Below are 16,942 nucleotides of genomic sequence, written 5' to 3'. Positions count from 1 at the left end.
TACACCATGACATTCCCAAAATATTTCACTGTTAACTCTCACCATATTGCTGCCACTTTCAAGGGGCCATCTGCAGTTCAAACAATAACAAATTGGTTTTGGTAATGAGCTTAGGGATGTGGCTGGAGAAATGTAACCACTCTCAAATTAATAGACAGCTCTGGATGCAAGGACTGACCATCCATGATATTCAAATTATAGTTTTAACCATGTTTTGAAGCTATATAGTGTTTGTTTACAATTACATTGTTTACAAACAATCGTGTAAAACAAGCTTATATTTTGGGATCTGATGGAGTACAAGCGTTGAACTAAGCTCATGAGGCATCTGTAAGTTATTTTCTTCAAGAATCAATGGTTATATACACTCACCAGCTAGTTTATTAGGTACACCCATCTAGTACTGGGTCGTTCCCCCCTTTGCCCCCAGAACAGCCTGAATTCTTCGGGGCGTGCATTCTCCAAGGTGTCGGAAACGTTTGTTGCTCAATTGGTATCAAGGGACCTAACGTGTGCCAGGAAAACATTCCCCACACCGGTACACCACCTCCACCCGCCTGTACCATTGACACCAGGCAGGAGGGGTCTATGGCGTCATGCTGCTTATGCCAAATCCTGCCAAATCAGCAATAGTATTCGTTGGATCAGGCTATGTTTTTCCACTCCTCAATTGTCTCCTGTTGGTGAATGCGTGCCCACTGGAGCTGCTTCTTCTTGTTTTTAGCTGATCAGAGTGGAACCCTGTGTGGTCGTCTGCCGCAAAAGCCCATCCGTGACAAGGACACCACTGTTATTTGTATGTTTGTGGCCCGCCTGTTAGCTTGCACAATTCTTGCCATTTCCCTTCAATATCTCTCATCAACGAGCTGTTTTCGCCCACAGGACTGCTGCTGACTGGATGGTTTTTTTCCGCACCATTGTAGGTAAATCATAGACACTGTCGTGCGTGAAAAGCCTAGCAGGGCGGCCATTTCTGAGATACTGGATCCGGCTTGCCTGACACCTACGATCATATCACGCTCAAAGTCGCTTAGGTCACTCGTTTTGCCCATTCTAACTTTCAAACGAACAGTAACTGAATGTCTCTGCCTGTCTGCCTGCTTTATAAAGCAAGCCATGGCCATGTGACTCACTGTCTGTAGGAAGGGTGTACCTAATAAACTGTCCAGTGAGTGTATGTACAGCGCATTCAGAAAGTATTCAGACACATTCCCCTTTTCCACGTTTACTTGCGTTACAGCCATATTCTAAAATTGATTCAATTATTTCTTGTCCTCATCAATCAACACACAATAGCCTATAATGACAAAGCAAAGCAGGTTTTAAAATGGTTTTGCAAATGTATTAAACATAAAAAACAGCTACCTTATTTACGTAAGACTCAAAATTGAGCTCAGGTGCTCCCTGTTTCTATTACTCATCCTTGAGATGTTTCAACAACTTGATTGGAGTCCACCTGTGGTAAATTCAATTGATTGGACATGATTTGGAAAGGTACACCTGTCTATATAAGGTCCCACAGTTGACAGTACATGTCATAGCAAAAACCAAGCCATGAGGTCAACGGAATTGTCCGATTTTGTCGAGGCACAGATCTGGGGAAGGGTACCAAAACATTTCTGCAGCTTTGAATGTCCCCAAGAACACAGTGGCCTCCATCATTCTTTAATGGAAGAAGTTTGGAACCACCAAGACTCTTCCTAGTGCTGGCCGCCCGGCCAAATTGAGCAATCGGGGAGAAGGGCCTTGTTCAGGGAGGTGACCAAGATCTTGATGGTCACTCTGACAGAGTCCAAAAATGGATGTAGCAACTGCTGATAGCCCCTTTAAAGGTAGAACGCAAGATGACTCCTGACTTACAGACATCAACAGAAACTAAATCTGCTAAATAACCCTTTGTGTGTTTTCCTCCAAAGGCTAAAGATCATGCCAGGATGGGGATAAAGGAAGTCAAGAGCCGACTAAAACAAAAGGTGCCTAGTTCTCTATGTTCAGCGTTTGGGTTTTGTTCATCTTTATCAATGTCTGTCTTTGGTCCAAATCACCGCCTGAAGAACAACTTCACAGAACACAACTGACACACACACAGACACACACAAATGCGCTGCCACTCAATGGATGACAGAATTCACTCACTGATGTTTTTTCCTCTCCCACACCTGGCTGTCACTCTTCCTTCCGCTGTGTGATTATCTCTCCAACCTGACTCTCTGTTGACCTCTCACCTATCCAACCTGATCCCCTTAACTTGACCCTCTCAACTTGACCTTCTGTTAACCTCTCATCTTGACACTCTCAATTTGATCCTATGTTGACCTCTCACCTCTCAACTTGACCCTCCAACTTTACATCTTTACAATTCTGCTCCTTCATATTGGTCCTCTCCCTCCCTCTCTCACACCCTTTCTCCAAATATGGCCATATTCTGTTCCTTAAATCCTCTATCTGCCCCTCTAACCCCTATTTGGCCCTCCTTTTATCCTGCTTTGGCCGTCCCTACCCTCGTACCCCTCACCTATGCCCCCCCCCCCTCCACTATAGCCCTGTAGGGCCTCTTCCCTCGACCTTCCACTCCCCCTCTCCCTGCATGGGGACCATCACCACCAATACCCCCTCCAGTCACGCCAACCTCCTCCGTATTCTTGTGCCCCTCTCCAGGAGCTGGCAGAGAATGGCTACTCCTCGACAGTGGGCACTGGTGGCACAGGAACGGGCACCGGGGAGGAGGGCACCACTGCCGGGTCGCCCACCTCCACAGACGGAAAGGACAGCAGCGCCCGAACCTGGGACGAACGGCGTCCTATCACTGTGCACTTTGGACAGGTGGGTGAGAGGAAAGGAGGGATAGAAAGGGGGGTGAGTTTTAGAGGTCAATGAGGGTGTGTGTGTGTGTGAGAGAAGGCCTCCTATACTGTAAGTCTGCAAAACCATAAGCAGCGTATAAAACCTCATATCTTCAACTGTCTGATCTCTCCTCACTGACTGTCAATCTGTTGGACTGACTGTTTTAATGCTGCTATATTTAGGAATGACACATATGCTCCTAAAAAAACACTACTGTCCTATAGTCACAGTTGTTTCAAAAAAAGTCTCCCCCAGTCTTTCCTATTTACAGTCATCGTTATAACTATAGAAATATATAAATATCTATCTGATTTACACAGTGTGACTGTCCTCCTTTTGCTACTGTGCTGTCAGTTCTATAATTTTATCACAATCGTTATTGGTTCTCTATCGTTCCATCTCTTTTGTTGCACTCATTCCTTGTTTCACACACTTTCATTATGTTTCACACCACTCTATCATGCATGTCTCTGAGTCTCCACTCACTCTGATCCATCCTGTCATCCATGTCACTGAGTCTCCACTCGTAATAATACCATTGGAAATGTAATAATACTATTGGATCTCATTTCTAAACATAATAATACTATTGGATCTCATTTCTAAACGTAATAATACTATTGGATCTCATTTCTAAATAATACCATTGGATCTCATTTCTAAATAATACCATTGGATATTTCTAAATAATACCATTGGATCTCATTTCTAAATAATACTATTGGATCTCATTTCTAAACGTAATAATACTATTGGATCTCATTTCTAAATAATACCATTGGATCATTTCTAAACGTAATAATACCATTGGATGTCATTTCTAAACGTAATAGTAGCATTGGATCTCATTTCTAAATGTAATAATACTATTGGATCTCATTTCTAAATAATAACATTGAATGTCATTTCTAAACGTAATAATACCATTGGATCTCAATTCTAAATAATACTATTGGATCTCATTTTTAAATAATACCATTGGATCTCATTTTTAAATAATACCATTGGATCTCATTTCTAAATAATACCATTGGATCTCATTCTAAATAATACCATTGGATGTCATTTCTAAACGTAATAGTAGCATTGGATCTCATTTCTAATTGGATCGTTTTTAATAATACCATTGGATCTCATTTATAAATAATACCATTGGATCTCATTTCTAAATGTAATATTACCATTGGATCTCATTTCTAAATGTAATAATACCATTGGATGTCATTTCTAAACGTAATAATACCATTGGATCTCATTTCTAAATAAAACCATTGGATCTCATTTCTAAACGTAATAATACCATTGGATCTCATTCTAAATAATACTATTGGATATCATTTCTAAATAATACCATTGGATCTCATTTCTAAATAATACTATTGGATCTCATTTCTAAATAATACCATTGTAATAATACCATTGGATGTCATTTCTAAACGTAATAATACCATTGGATCTCATTTCTAAATGTAATAATACCATTGGATCTCATTTCTAAATGTAATAACACCATTGGATCTCATTTCTAAAAGTAATAATACCATTGAATCTCATTTCTAAATAATACTATTGGATCTCATTTCTAAATAATACCATTGGATGTCATTTCTAAATGTAATAATACCATTGGATCTCATTTCTAAATTGTAATAATACCATTGGATCTCATTTCTAAATGTAATAACACCATTGGATCTCATTTCTAAAAGTAATAATACCATTGAATCTCATTTCTAAATAATACTATTGGATCTCATTTCTAAATAATACCATTGGATGTCATTTCTAAATGTAATAATACCATTGGATCTCATTTCTAAATGTAATAACACCATTGGATCTCATTTCTAAATGTAATAATACCATTGTAATAATACCATTGAATCTCATTTCTAAATAATACTATTGGATCTCATTTCTAAATAATACCATTGGATGTCATTTCTAAACGGATCTCATTTCTATAATACCATTGGATCTCATTTCTAAATAATACCATTGGATCTCATTTCTAAACCATTGTAATAATACCATTGGATCTCATTTCTAAATAATACCATTGGATGTCATTTCTAAACGTAATAATACCATTGGATCTCATTTCTAAATGTAATAATACCATTGGATCTCATTTCTAAATGTAATAATACCATTGGATCTCATTTCTAAATAATACCATTGGATGTCATTTCTAAACGTAATAATACCATTGGATCTCATTTCTAAATAATACTATTGGATCTCATTTCTAAATAATACTATTGGATCTCATTTCTAAATAATACCATTGGATCTAATTTCTAAACGTAATAATACCAACGGATCTCATTTTTAAACAATAATAGCATTGGATCTCAGTTAAACCATTCCACTAGTTAGTGTCTAGCAACCCTAACTAAGCTGGAGTGAAATCAAGCGTAATACTTTACAGTCAACATAAAATAAATAAAAAATCAAATCAATACTTAGACGACATACTCCAAGACATAAAGTGTTGTTAAAGCTTTAAACAAGGGGAAGGTTAAGAGTTACTCTGGTCTGAAAAGCATCTCAACCACTGTCACCCACGTTGTGTCACCAAGACCACAGGGGACTCCAAGACACATCACCGTGACGATGGTGACACCACGCTGACAGAGGACCCCGTTCATTATGTCGCTATGGTAACCCCCCCCAGTAGCCCTCATGCCTCTGCCTCCTCCGCTGCTATGAAGAGAGAAAAGAGGGGGTGGTGGGGGTGAGAAGAGAGATGGGAGGGAGATACAGAGAGAGAGAACGTCATTGAGGTTTTGCTCCCAGCACCCTCCATCCATCTCTTCCTCTCATTATAGCGCTGAATAATTAGGACACACACGTCCTCTCTCTTTCTAAAATACACACACACCTGTCAGGACAACGTTCATTAAAAGCATTGTCATCCGCAACGAGGATACAGTGTCAGTTAGCTGAGACTTTGTTCAAGGAGGGCCTAGCAACATCTGTTTTTGTGTTGGTGTTAAATCAAGCTAGTAAGCAACCCTACTTTACAGTACAACATAAAATAAATAAAAATCAAATCAATACTGGTATTGAGTGGAGGGGATGTTGTAGTGGTTGTCTAATGTGGTTGTGTGGTGGAGATTTTCTGGTGGGGTTGTCTGGTGGGGTTGTGTGGTGGGGGTTGTCTGGTGTGGTTGTGTGGTGGGGGTTGTCTGGTTTGGTTGTGTGGTGGGGGTTGTCTGGTGTGGTTGTGTGGTGGGGGTTGTCTGGTTTGGTTTTCTGGTGGGGGTTGTCTGGTTTGGTTGTGTGGTGGGGGTTGTCTGGTTTGGTTGTGTGGTGGGGGTTGTCTGGTGTGGTTGTGTGGTGGGGGTTGTCTGGTGTGGTTGTGTGGTGGGGATTGTCTGGTTTGGTTTTCTGGTGGGGGTTGTCTGGTGTGGTTGTGTGGTGGGGGTTGTCTGGTTTGGTTGTGTGGTGGGGGTTGTCTGATGTGGTTGTCTGGTTTGGTTGTGTGGTGGGGGTTGTCTGGTGTGGTTGTGTGGTGGGGGTTGTCTGGTGTGGTTGTGTGGTGGGGGTTGTATGGTGTGGTTGTGTGGTGGGGGTTGTCTGGTGTGGTTGTGTGGTGGGGGTTGTCTGGTCTGGTGTGGTTGTCTGGTGTGGTTGTGTGGTGGGGGTTGTCTGGTGTGGTTGTGTGGTGGGGGTTGTATGGTGTGGTTGTGTGGTGGGGGTTGTCTGGTGTGGTTGTGTGGTGGGGGTTGTGTATTGTCACTCCATCTGAAGATGAAACAAATATGTACATGTAATGTAGTGTGTGTGTGTGTGTGTGCATCCATATACAGAATGTGTACATTATCATGTCCCTCCATTGCTATTTATGTGTGTGACCCCTGGGTGTATCTGGTGCAGCCCCTCCGAGAGCCTCCCCCTCGGCCCCCTCCTCCCAGGCTCCAATGCGGCAACGCGCGGCCCGTGAGTACCTGCCCACTCTACCCCTCTACCTCTAGTCTCTGGCCTTGGCACCTGAGTTTGTGATTTGGAGTGTGTGCGTGCGTGCTTATCAACTGGTATACTGTCAGAGTATGCGTCACAGGTATGTTCCATCTATCATGCTGTGCTCTCAGAGGTACAGGGTGACCTTTGAACGACAGGTAGCCTAGCGGTTAGAGCGTTGGGCCATTAACCAAAAGGTTGCTGGTTCAAATCCCTGAGCCGGTAAGGTGGAAAAATCTGCCCTTCTGCCCTTTAGCAAGTCAGTTAACCCACAACAATAACTGTTACCCAGGTGCCGATGACGTGGATGTCGATTAAGAGGGGTTGGGTTAAAAATGTGGAAGGTGCCTTTCAGTTGGAGAACTGACTATGTATCCCCCTTTCCTTACCTTAACCTACCGTTGACTGGAGGGACTAATCCACTCCCATTCATTCACCTGATCTTTCTGCTCTGTTTCAGTGTGTATACCTGAGTTTCCGTGTGTGTGTGTGTGTGTGTGTGTGTGTGTGTGTGTGTGTGTGTGTGTGTGTGTGTGTGTGTGTGTGTGTGTGTGTGTGTGTGTGTGTGTGTGTGTGTGTGTGTGTGTGTGTGTGTGTGAGAGATCTAGTGCACAGCTCTTTAACAGTTACTTAAACTCATGGCTGCTAAGCCACTGTCGTATGTTACACTGGCCTGAGCTATTTCTCTGGAGCTTGTGTAATGCTTCTCTTCACATTTCCCTTCAATCCTATGCCTGGTCCCGAGGACCCACAGGCTTTGGTTCTATCCCAGCGATAACAACCCCCACCACACAAACACATCGTTCTAAAGATCCTTAAGAAAAGGTGTCATCATTCGTGGTGCAATGATGAAGAAGCTCCCCCTATCACACTCACACACCACACCACACACACATACCCCCCCCCCCCCATGACCTCCCTCCCTGCTCAGGATTAATTAAGCCTTTCACTTTTTACACCCATCCCTCCCTTTCCTCTCTTCTTCCTCCTCTCACTCCCTACCTCGCTATTGTTTCCCAGACTCAACCTATTGTTTCCCAGCCTCTATTGTTTCCCAGATTCTATTGTTTCCCAGACTCTATTGTTTCCCAGACTCTATTGTTTCCCAGACTCTATTGTTTCCCAGACTCTATTGTTTCCCAGACTCTCTATTGTTTCCCAGCCTCTATTGTTTCCCAGACTCTATTGTTTCCCAGCCAATCTATTGTTTCCCAGACTCTATTGTTTCCCAGACTCAATCTATTGTTTCCCAGACTCTATTGTTTCCCACACTCAATCTATTGTTTCCCAGCCTCTATTGTTTCCCATCCTCTATTGTTTCCCAGACTCTATTGTTTCCCCAGTCTCTATTGTTTCCCAGACTCTGTTTCCCAGCCTCTATTGTATCCCAGCCTCTATTGTTTCCCCAGTCTCTATTGTTTCCCAGGCTCTATTGTTTCCCAGGCTCTATTGTTTCCCGACTCTATTGTTTCCCAGACTCTATTGTTTCCCACACTCAATCTATTGTTTCCCAGACTCTATTGTTTCCCAGACTCTATTGTTTCCCAGACTCTATTGTTTCCCAGAGTCTATTGTTTCCCAGTCTATATTGTTTCCCAGACTCTATTGTTTCCTACACTCAATCTATAGTTTCCCACACTCTATTGTGTCCCAGTCTCTATTGTTTCCCAGTCTCTATTGTTTCCCAGACTCTATTGTTTCCCACACTCAATCTATTGTTTCCCAGTCTCTATAGTTTCCCAGTCTCTATAGTTTCCCAGACTCTATTGTTTCCCAGACTCTATTGTTTCCCAGACTCTATTGTTTCCCAGACTCTATTGTTTCCCAGACTCTATTGTTTCCCCAGACTCTATTGTTTCCCCAGTCTCTATTGTTTCCCCAGTCTCTCTTGTTTCCCCAGTCTCTCTTGTTTCCCCAGTCTCTCTTGTTTCCCCTGTCTCTCTTGTTTCCCCTGTCTCTCTTGTTTCCCCAGTCTCTCTTGTTTCCCCAGTCTCTCTTGTTTCCCCAGTCTCTCTTGTTTCCCCAGTCTATATTGTTTCCCAGGCTCTATTGTTTCCCAGACTCTATCTATTGTTTCCCAGTCTCTATCTATTGTTTCCCCAGTCTCTATTGTTTCCCCAGTCTCTATTGTTTCCCCAGTCTCTATTGTTTCCCCAGTCTTTATTGTTTCCCACACTCTATTGTTTCCCTGTCTATGTCTATAGTTTCCCAGGCTCTATAGTTTCCCAGGCTCTATAGTTTCCCAGGCTCTATAGTTTCCTAGTCTCTATAGTTTCCCAGTCTCTATAGTTTCCCAGTCTCTATAGTTTCCCAGTCTCTATAGTTTCCCAGTCTCTATAGTTTCCCAGACTCTGTTTCCCAGTCTTTATAGTTTCCCAGACTATATTGTTTCCCATACTCTATTGTTTCCAAGACCCTATCTATTGTGTCCCAGTCTCTATAGTTCCCCAGTCTCTATAGTTTCCCAGTCTCTATAGTTTCCCAGTCTCTATAGTTTCCCAGTCTCTATAGTTTCCCAGTCTCTATAGTTTCCCAGACTCTGTTTCCCAGTCTTTATAGTTTCCCAGACTATATTGTTTCCCATACTCTATTGTTTCCAAGACCCTATCTATTGTGTCCCAGTCTCTATAGTTTCCCAGTCTCTATAGTTTCCCAGACTCTATTGTTTCCCATACTCTATTGTTTGCCATACTCTATTGTTTCCCAGACTCTATCTATTGTTTCCCAGACTCTGTTTCCCCAGTCTCTATTGTTTCCCCAGTCTCTATTGTTTCCCAGGCTCTATAGTTTCCCAGACTCTATAGTTTCCCAGTCTCTATAGTTTCCCAGTCTCTATAGTTTCCCAGACTCTATTGTTTCCCAGACTCTATTGTCCCCCCCCCCCCCCCACACACACACACACACTAATTAGTCTTGTAGTTCTTTCCTACCTCCTCCCACTGAGTTTGACCCTCTGGGTTAGGGTCAGGGCTGGGGGCAGCTTGGGCAGCTGGAAATACCAGATCACATTTGACCTCTAACCCCTCACTGAACCCCATGACCTCTGACCACACCTGGTCTCTAGCTGTAGGGTTGCTCTGTTATGACACATCCTACCCCATCCAAGGTTTAGGGTTCACCACATTTTTTTGCGGAATGTCTTTGGTGTCAGACAGGAGAAGATCACTATATTCTGTGTGGATATGACATTTTACCTATCAACTGATATTCACATACGGGCTGTCTAAGCATGTGTATTGACATATCAACATGCATATGGGCTAACAAATGTGCACAATATTTTGTGTCTGTGTCCGTTAGTGTAACTCGATTGGAATAGTTTGTTTGTGAGTTTGTTTTATTTTTTATATTTCCACAGGCCCGTCCACCTAGGCCTCAGGTGGCCAAGAGACCTCGCAGCAACGTGGGCCTGGAGAGTAGCCCTGAACAGTAAGACCACCAAGCTACACTATACACATCACCATCATCGTCATCACCTAGTTCCTCATAAGCTACACTTTACATATCCTCAAATCACCCATCATCTTCATCATCTAGTCCCTCATAATCTGCACTATACACATCCTCATCACCCATCTTCATCATCACCATCTTCATCACCTAGTTCCTAATAAGCTACACACTTACTGAGGTCTGCAACTACAACAAATTGTTTTAGTTTTCATTAGGACAGGGTTCTCCAGCTCCAGTGCTGGATAGATACTGGATGTGCAGGCTTTTGCTCAAGCCCTGCAGAAATCCAAAAAGGAAGAACACAATTAGTTGATTATTTTGGACTGAAGTTGGAGAACCCTGTCCTATACTAATAATGAAGAACTTGCAACTATACCCACTACCATGTTATTGACACATTGGGAGTTAGCCAATTTCACAGTCTCCTGAGGTGTAGAGTAGCATGAAGCTAACCATTGGGAGTTAGCCAATTTCACAGTCTCCTGAGGTGTAGAGTAGCATGAAGCTAACCATTGGGAGTTAGCCAATTTCACAGTCTCCTGAGGTGTAGAGTAGCATGAAGCTAACCATTGGGAGTTAGCCAACTATTCTCAATACATTACACCTCGGGGTTTCCAGTGTTTTCAGTTCATAGTGTGTTTGTGATTTAACTGTGAGAAAGGTTCAATCAAATATTCATGGAGTTTTTAGGCTGGATTTGGCCACTAGATTAACAAAGCTGTAACAATCTAAGTGTGTTATTCAAAGGTGGGAATACTTATTTGTTTTTTTTATACAATGCATGGGTCTAATCCTGAATGCTGATTGGTTAAAAGTTAAAACCACTTGATTGAAGACCCACAGACGACACTCAGACTCGTGTTTGGTGAAGTCTACATATGTTTGCTGCTCTCTTGTGGCCTATGAAAATAAGTTGTTGGATTGGTCTGTTACCAATGAAGAAAAATATGTCACAGGCCAAGGCTAAGATTTCTCTCTTTCAGTCTTTTTCAATCATCTCTCCATTTCTCACACCTTATTGAAAAACAAAAAAATCATTCAATCAAATTAAAGTGTTCTGTTCTATATCTTTCAGTCATACATAAATTATTTTTTAAAGATAACCTTTCACACAAAAACATCTGATATACAAAAAATGAATCAATTTTCTTTCTCTTTGTCTGTCTCTCTCTCTCTCTCCCTCCATCCTCTCTCTCTCCATCCTCTCTCTCTCTCTCTCTCCATCCTCTCTCTCTCTCGCTGCTCTGTGTGGGATATGGGATATCACTTTATCTCTCCTATCACTGTCATGGCCTTTCTTTCTCTCTCTGCCTATGCTTATCTACCTCCCCCAGTGGTGGCCGTCCCACACGTCACTACACAGTCTTTCTGTCCGAGGACTCATCAGGCGACGAGCTGCAGCACGAAGACCACTCCATTGCCAGCTTCCCCGAGAACTTTCTCTTCTCTGCCCCCTTCGAATGGTCACCCCTGTACGCTGCACTCCTACCTATGATAATGCACTCACTTCATTGTGTAGTGCTTCTTTGATTGGCTTATCTCTGTCTGGCTCGATGCATGATTGGGCAGCTGATCCGCAACTCTTCCAATGTTTTTTCTTTGATTGTTTTCTGATTGGCTGAACACGATCTCTTTCTGCTGTCTGCATTATGTTTTGTGGTCCATCTCTCAAATGATTTTTGGCTCCATTGCCAGCAAACATTAAAATCTGCTGCAATAATAGCTTATCCTGTAGCAAAACAAAACAGGCCTCAGTCAGGCAAGTGTAGAGACAGCAAGTGTAGAGACAGCAAGTGTAGAGACAGCAAGTGTAGAGACAGCAAGTGTAGCGACAGCAAGTGTAGCGACAGCGTGTGTAGAGACAGATTGCCGTTCAAGCAGGCAGGAATACAGCATAATCCGTTTGCATCATATGATGTAGGATGTATTTTTGCCTGCTTGAACGGCAGTAAGCTCAGGTACACATGAAAACATGACCCTGAGAATCGATAGAACATCGCTCCGATATGCACAGGAATTATATAACATTCAAAATGGTTGAATTTCCTTTAATAATCATATCTATGTGCTGGGACTGTAACAGTGTAACTGCTCACAGGGGTGGGTAACTCCAGTCCTCGGGGGTCTGATTGGTGTCACACTTTTTCGCCATCCCTAGTAAACACAGCTGATTAATCAAATTATATTCTAAACTGAAGATCATGATTTGCCTCCATTAATCAATTAATCAGGCCCCCGAGGACTGGAATTGCCCACCCCTGTCAACAATTTACTGTACTGAATGTGACAATATTAATGATGTACAACTGTGCGTGCAGCCTTGCACACATGCATGTAACTAATTAAATAATTTGTCCGACAGGCCGCCTCCTTACCGCTCCCTGAAAGAGGCGGAGGAGGGGGAGGAGCCCATCAGCGGCCCCTCCTACACAGCCCCGCCCAGCCCAGTGATGGAGAAGTTTGCTGATATCAACCTGCTGGGGAACATGTTCAGCTGCTTGGACGAGCCTGAGGGACAGCAACTCAGCCTGGCCAAGAGCCTGGAGGACCTCCGCACACCCAAAGACCCCCAGGAGCAGCAGAAATTAATCTACCAGGTACCAGAGGACACGTGGGACATGGTGGCTACAGACCTGTATCAAAACTGGATTTCAGGGGTCAGAAACTCCCGGTTTGCGTGCCAAAAACAGCACACGAGCCGGTTAAAAAAATTGTTAGACTTCTGTGGTACATTATCTATACTCATGTTACATTATATAGCATTTGATAGTACAGGTTATCAGCTATTTTATTCTCTTGTTTCTTTCCTCTGTAGCGGATGGACCTGAGTGGCACCCTTCCAGGCCTCAAGCACTCCAACCCCTACAACAAGATGTGGAGCATGCATGGGCAGGATGATATGGCCATGTCCGGCCGGGTGTCTCCGAATTGGGACCGACCCCTGTCCGTCCCCCCCCCTGACCTGGAAGAGCTGCGGCCCCCTAGCCGAGAGAGCTTCGGTCCCGGGGTCCTCGAGCGGCCGGATCTCTTCACCACCCCCAGCCAAGGGGAGTGCATCACCATCCCCCGCCCCCAGGGGAGGAAAACCCCAGAGCCAGGTAAGGTCTTGGGTCCGCCACCAGTGCCCCAGCCCCGGACCAAGCCGGGGGTAGTGGGGGATGGTGGGACCACTACAGCAGGGGGGCAGGAGTTCCGGCAGGCCCTTGGGATGGGGGGCGACCTGATGCTGCAGCCCACCAAGATGGACTTCAATGACGGGGAGGATGTGGACCTGCTCAGCCTCCTGGACCCCCTGAACAACCCGGCCCAGACCACCACCACCCCAGCCTTGGCAGGGGAAGGAGCAGACTCACGGTCCTGTGCCGAACCTCCAACCTCCAGGCCTGTTCTCCCGCCACGTCCCTACCCTCAGAGCCTGCCCCCCTTCCACCAACACATGCCCCTGAACCCCTTCACCCCGCCCCTCGGCTACTCCACCCACAGACACTACTCGCCCACCGTAGCGGGGAATCCCTTCGGCGGCCATGCCTACGGGCCTCCCACCTCCACCTATTTCCATGCCTCCCCCCATGGTCACCCTCCTCACCCTCTTTCTACAATGCTGGGGCTCTACAGACTGTCCTCCCCCGTGGGGTCTACCCTCCCTCCTGGTATGGGATCCATGCGGTCTGCCTTCCCCAATCATGGCGGTCCTCCCCCCACCTCAGGCAGCCACCATGCTCTCTCTAACCTGTTGGACTCCCCCTCGGTCCCCACCCCTAGCCTCGCCACTAGGGTACTGCCAAAGCCTCCCAACACTGCAGAGGACTCCAACGAGACTCAGGATCCCTTTGGGGACCTACTGGCCATGGCTAAGCCGGCCGCTGCACCACCTAAAAAGAAGGTGGAGGGCCTTCGGGGGAAGTGGGAGACTTTTGACTAACCCCCCTTTCCTTACTTTCCACGTGTGGGCGTTATCTTATTCACCTCTTCCCTGCACCAGCTTATGCTGCTGACCAATGAGTAACAGAGTCTGTGTGTCAGGCGACCAATCAAGAGGCTGGGTTCCAAGCTGTCCCCTCTCCCCCGTCTCCCCCTCTGCTAAATGTCGGGGTTCACACCTCACTCTTTCTCTCTCTCCCCCTCATCTCTCCGTCTCTCTCTGTCTCTGTTTCTCTCTCTCTCTGTCTCTCTCTGTCTCTGTTTCTCTCTCTCCCCGTCTCTCTCTATGTCTCTCTCTGTTTCTCTCTCTCCTCTCTCTCTGTCTCTCTCTGTCTCTCCCTTTCTATGTTTCTCTCTCTCTCTATCCGTCTCTGTCTCTCTCTCTCTCTCCGTCTCTCTCTGTCTCTCCCTCTCTCTCTATGTCTCCCTCTCTTTGTCTCTCTCTCTCTCCCCCTCTCTCTGTCTCTGTTTCTCTCTCTCCGTCTCTCTCTCTTTCTCCCTCTCTCTCTGTCTCCCTCTCTCTCTGTCTCTCTCTCCCCCTCCTCTCTCCCTCTCTCTGGTTCTATGTTTCTCTCTCTCCCTCTCTCTGGTTCTATGTTTCTCTCTCTCCCTCCTCTCTCTCCTCTCTCTATGTCTCTCTCTCCCCTCTCTCTCCTCTCTCCTCTCTCTCGTCCTTCAGTCTGGAATGGGACTGTCAACCCGGCCTTGCTTCTTTCAGTACGCTGTATATGCCAACCATGCACAGCCCATGCTAGCACGCTCTTGCACAGTATCCCTTGGTGTTAGCTGTGTGTGTTCAATGCCTTCACTTAGACGTTAGCTTAGCTCAAACTGGAAGGCGTGTGGCCTCTAAAACACATCTTGACTCTATCCTGGGACCCGGCACCAAAAGGCCATCATGTCTGAGAAACTGTCAGAGCCGTGTCTGTTGCTACGATGGTAATGCTAATCATTAGAGTAGCTAGTAGTTTGTGGATTTCCCAGCTTAGCGGTGTTCTAGTCCGATCTGTGGCACATCACTAACATGCAGTCCGTCCACCCTCAATGTGTTCAGCGGCGTCATGTTTGTAGAGGAAACTCTCGAATGATACATGATTTTGTTTGCCTGGACTAACTAATGGACCGTTGTCATTGACTGAAGCAAATCCACCAGAACATTTTGACTGAACGGGGTTGTTTGTGGACCTTGGTTTACGTTATGCCGGTTACAGCAATCTTTCAGGTGAAACTTTTGCTAATTCATTTGTCAAACTTTAAGATGCCATGATTGTAAATTCCTATGTAGTAGGAGAGGACTATAGAACAACCATGTTGCACCAATCATGTTTGCTATTTAAACTCATCCCATGTATTCCCTAACCCTTTGTTGATTTTGGCCTTATTCTAAGTGTTATCATGTTTTCTGTGTCTGAGGACAGTGATCATCTACTACTGAGTCACTGGCTGCTTGCTCAGTGTGCTGCTACTATGTGTGCAAGAGTGTAAAGTATGTACTGACAAAATGGCTACCGTTGTCAGTTGCGATTGCAACGGATTGCCAGTGCGCTTCCGTTTGGATCCGAAATGACTCAAATCAGGACCTAGACCAAGAACTAAGATGACACTAGTCTGTGACACTATAGGACGTTTGTCCCGACAACTGCTACAAATAAACCCCCACCGCCTTGTGGGTAATCACATTCATGGAGTCATGTTGGGGCTAACATTTGGGAGAACTCCTACATGCTAATGCTAAAGGCTAACAGTGTGGTGGAAGATACAGTAAGGCTGTGGAGCAAAATCATGTCAAATGATGTCTGTGGAAAATTTAATTGGAACACATCTTGGTCCTTGCTTTGTATGTAGAGGGAACAAAATAGAATGTACAGTGTATGATTGATTAAAGAGATATCAAGTACTGTGTCGGCTAATACTAGAAACATTAAGTCAAGTTTCATCTTTTGGAACTCCTCCTCAGAGTTAGCGCTTTTCTCCTCTCTGGTCACAACAGCATATGGAGAACGGGACTAATGAGTTAGCAAGAACTTCAGTGACATTTAAGTCTTTCTTAGTCCATCCTGAAATGGTTTGCAAAATATTTCCCCCAGTTTTAGACGATGATTCACCTATACTACAATATGCATTTATAATATGGAACTTTTTAATTGATTTTGTCAAAAAGGTTTGCAAAATAAAGCCAAAATACAGACTTTTCTCTGAAGCACGGTGTTAGTGACGTTGATTAGCTAGTCATACATTACTCAAGTTAGCGATAATTAATTCACAAGTGATTAGTGATTAGCTGTCAATATTTAACTGGCTATATCTAGACATCCCTAAGTATTCATTGTGTTTATAAGAAAACTTGATTTTACCAGAGCCTACAATCATTAGTACTGCACTCACCCCTAGTATTCATTGAATAATAATAATACATGGGATTTATATATCGCTTTTCAAGGAACCCTATGGTTTGTATGCACCTTTCTTAGCGGCTGTGGTAACTTTTGATCGACACTGGAGTGTGGTTTAAGAATCCGAGCAATGCAAATTAAATCTCACTCTAACACTTGGTCAAGACAGCAGCACAGTATTTATTGAATGAGTGAACATTCAGTGACAACAGTCTTTACCTTACCATCAAGGATACTCCATTATGTTTTAATCCATATCTACGTTGGGCAAAAGTCCTTGGTGTGTCTATTTATTGCTGATGTAGATGGTGTCCATACCTCCACATCACCTCCCCCTCCACATCCCCTGTATCTTCCCTCCACAT

At 44.3% G+C, this 16,942-nt stretch overlaps 1 protein-coding gene across 5 annotated transcripts in view; it reads left to right on the top strand.

Moving 5' to 3' along the window:
- Positions 1 to 16,384, top strand: part of dennd1a (DENN/MADD domain containing 1A) — a 153,878-nt gene extending 137,494 nt beyond the window's left edge. For 2 of the 5 annotated variants that reach the window (XM_064943389.1, XM_064943391.1), the window contains exons 18-24: positions 1,917 to 1,973; positions 2,659 to 2,823; positions 6,727 to 6,789; positions 10,169 to 10,239; positions 11,598 to 11,735; positions 12,626 to 12,860; positions 13,079 to 16,384. In XM_064943389.1, the coding sequence (XP_064799461.1) occupies positions 1,917 to 1,973; positions 2,659 to 2,823; positions 6,727 to 6,789; positions 10,169 to 10,239; positions 11,598 to 11,735; positions 12,626 to 12,860; positions 13,079 to 14,185 (1,836 nt within the window). In that variant the 3' untranslated portion in view covers positions 14,186 to 16,384. The remainder of the gene's footprint in view (positions 1 to 1,916; positions 1,974 to 2,658; positions 2,824 to 6,726; positions 6,790 to 10,168; positions 10,240 to 11,597; positions 11,736 to 12,625; positions 12,861 to 13,078) is intronic. The other 3 variants (XM_064943390.1, XM_064943392.1, XM_064943393.1) reach the window with 3 other exon arrangements.
- Positions 16,385 to 16,942: the final 558 nt, after the last annotated feature.

The sequence above is a fragment of the Oncorhynchus masou genome, chromosome 28 (genome assembly GCF_036934945.1).
Source record: "Oncorhynchus masou masou isolate Uvic2021 chromosome 28, UVic_Omas_1.1, whole genome shotgun sequence".
Taxonomy (NCBI): Eukaryota; Metazoa; Chordata; class Actinopteri; order Salmoniformes; family Salmonidae; genus Oncorhynchus; species Oncorhynchus masou.
Note: the sequence above shows the minus strand (reverse complement) of the source record. Positions and strands in the feature narration are given on the sequence as shown.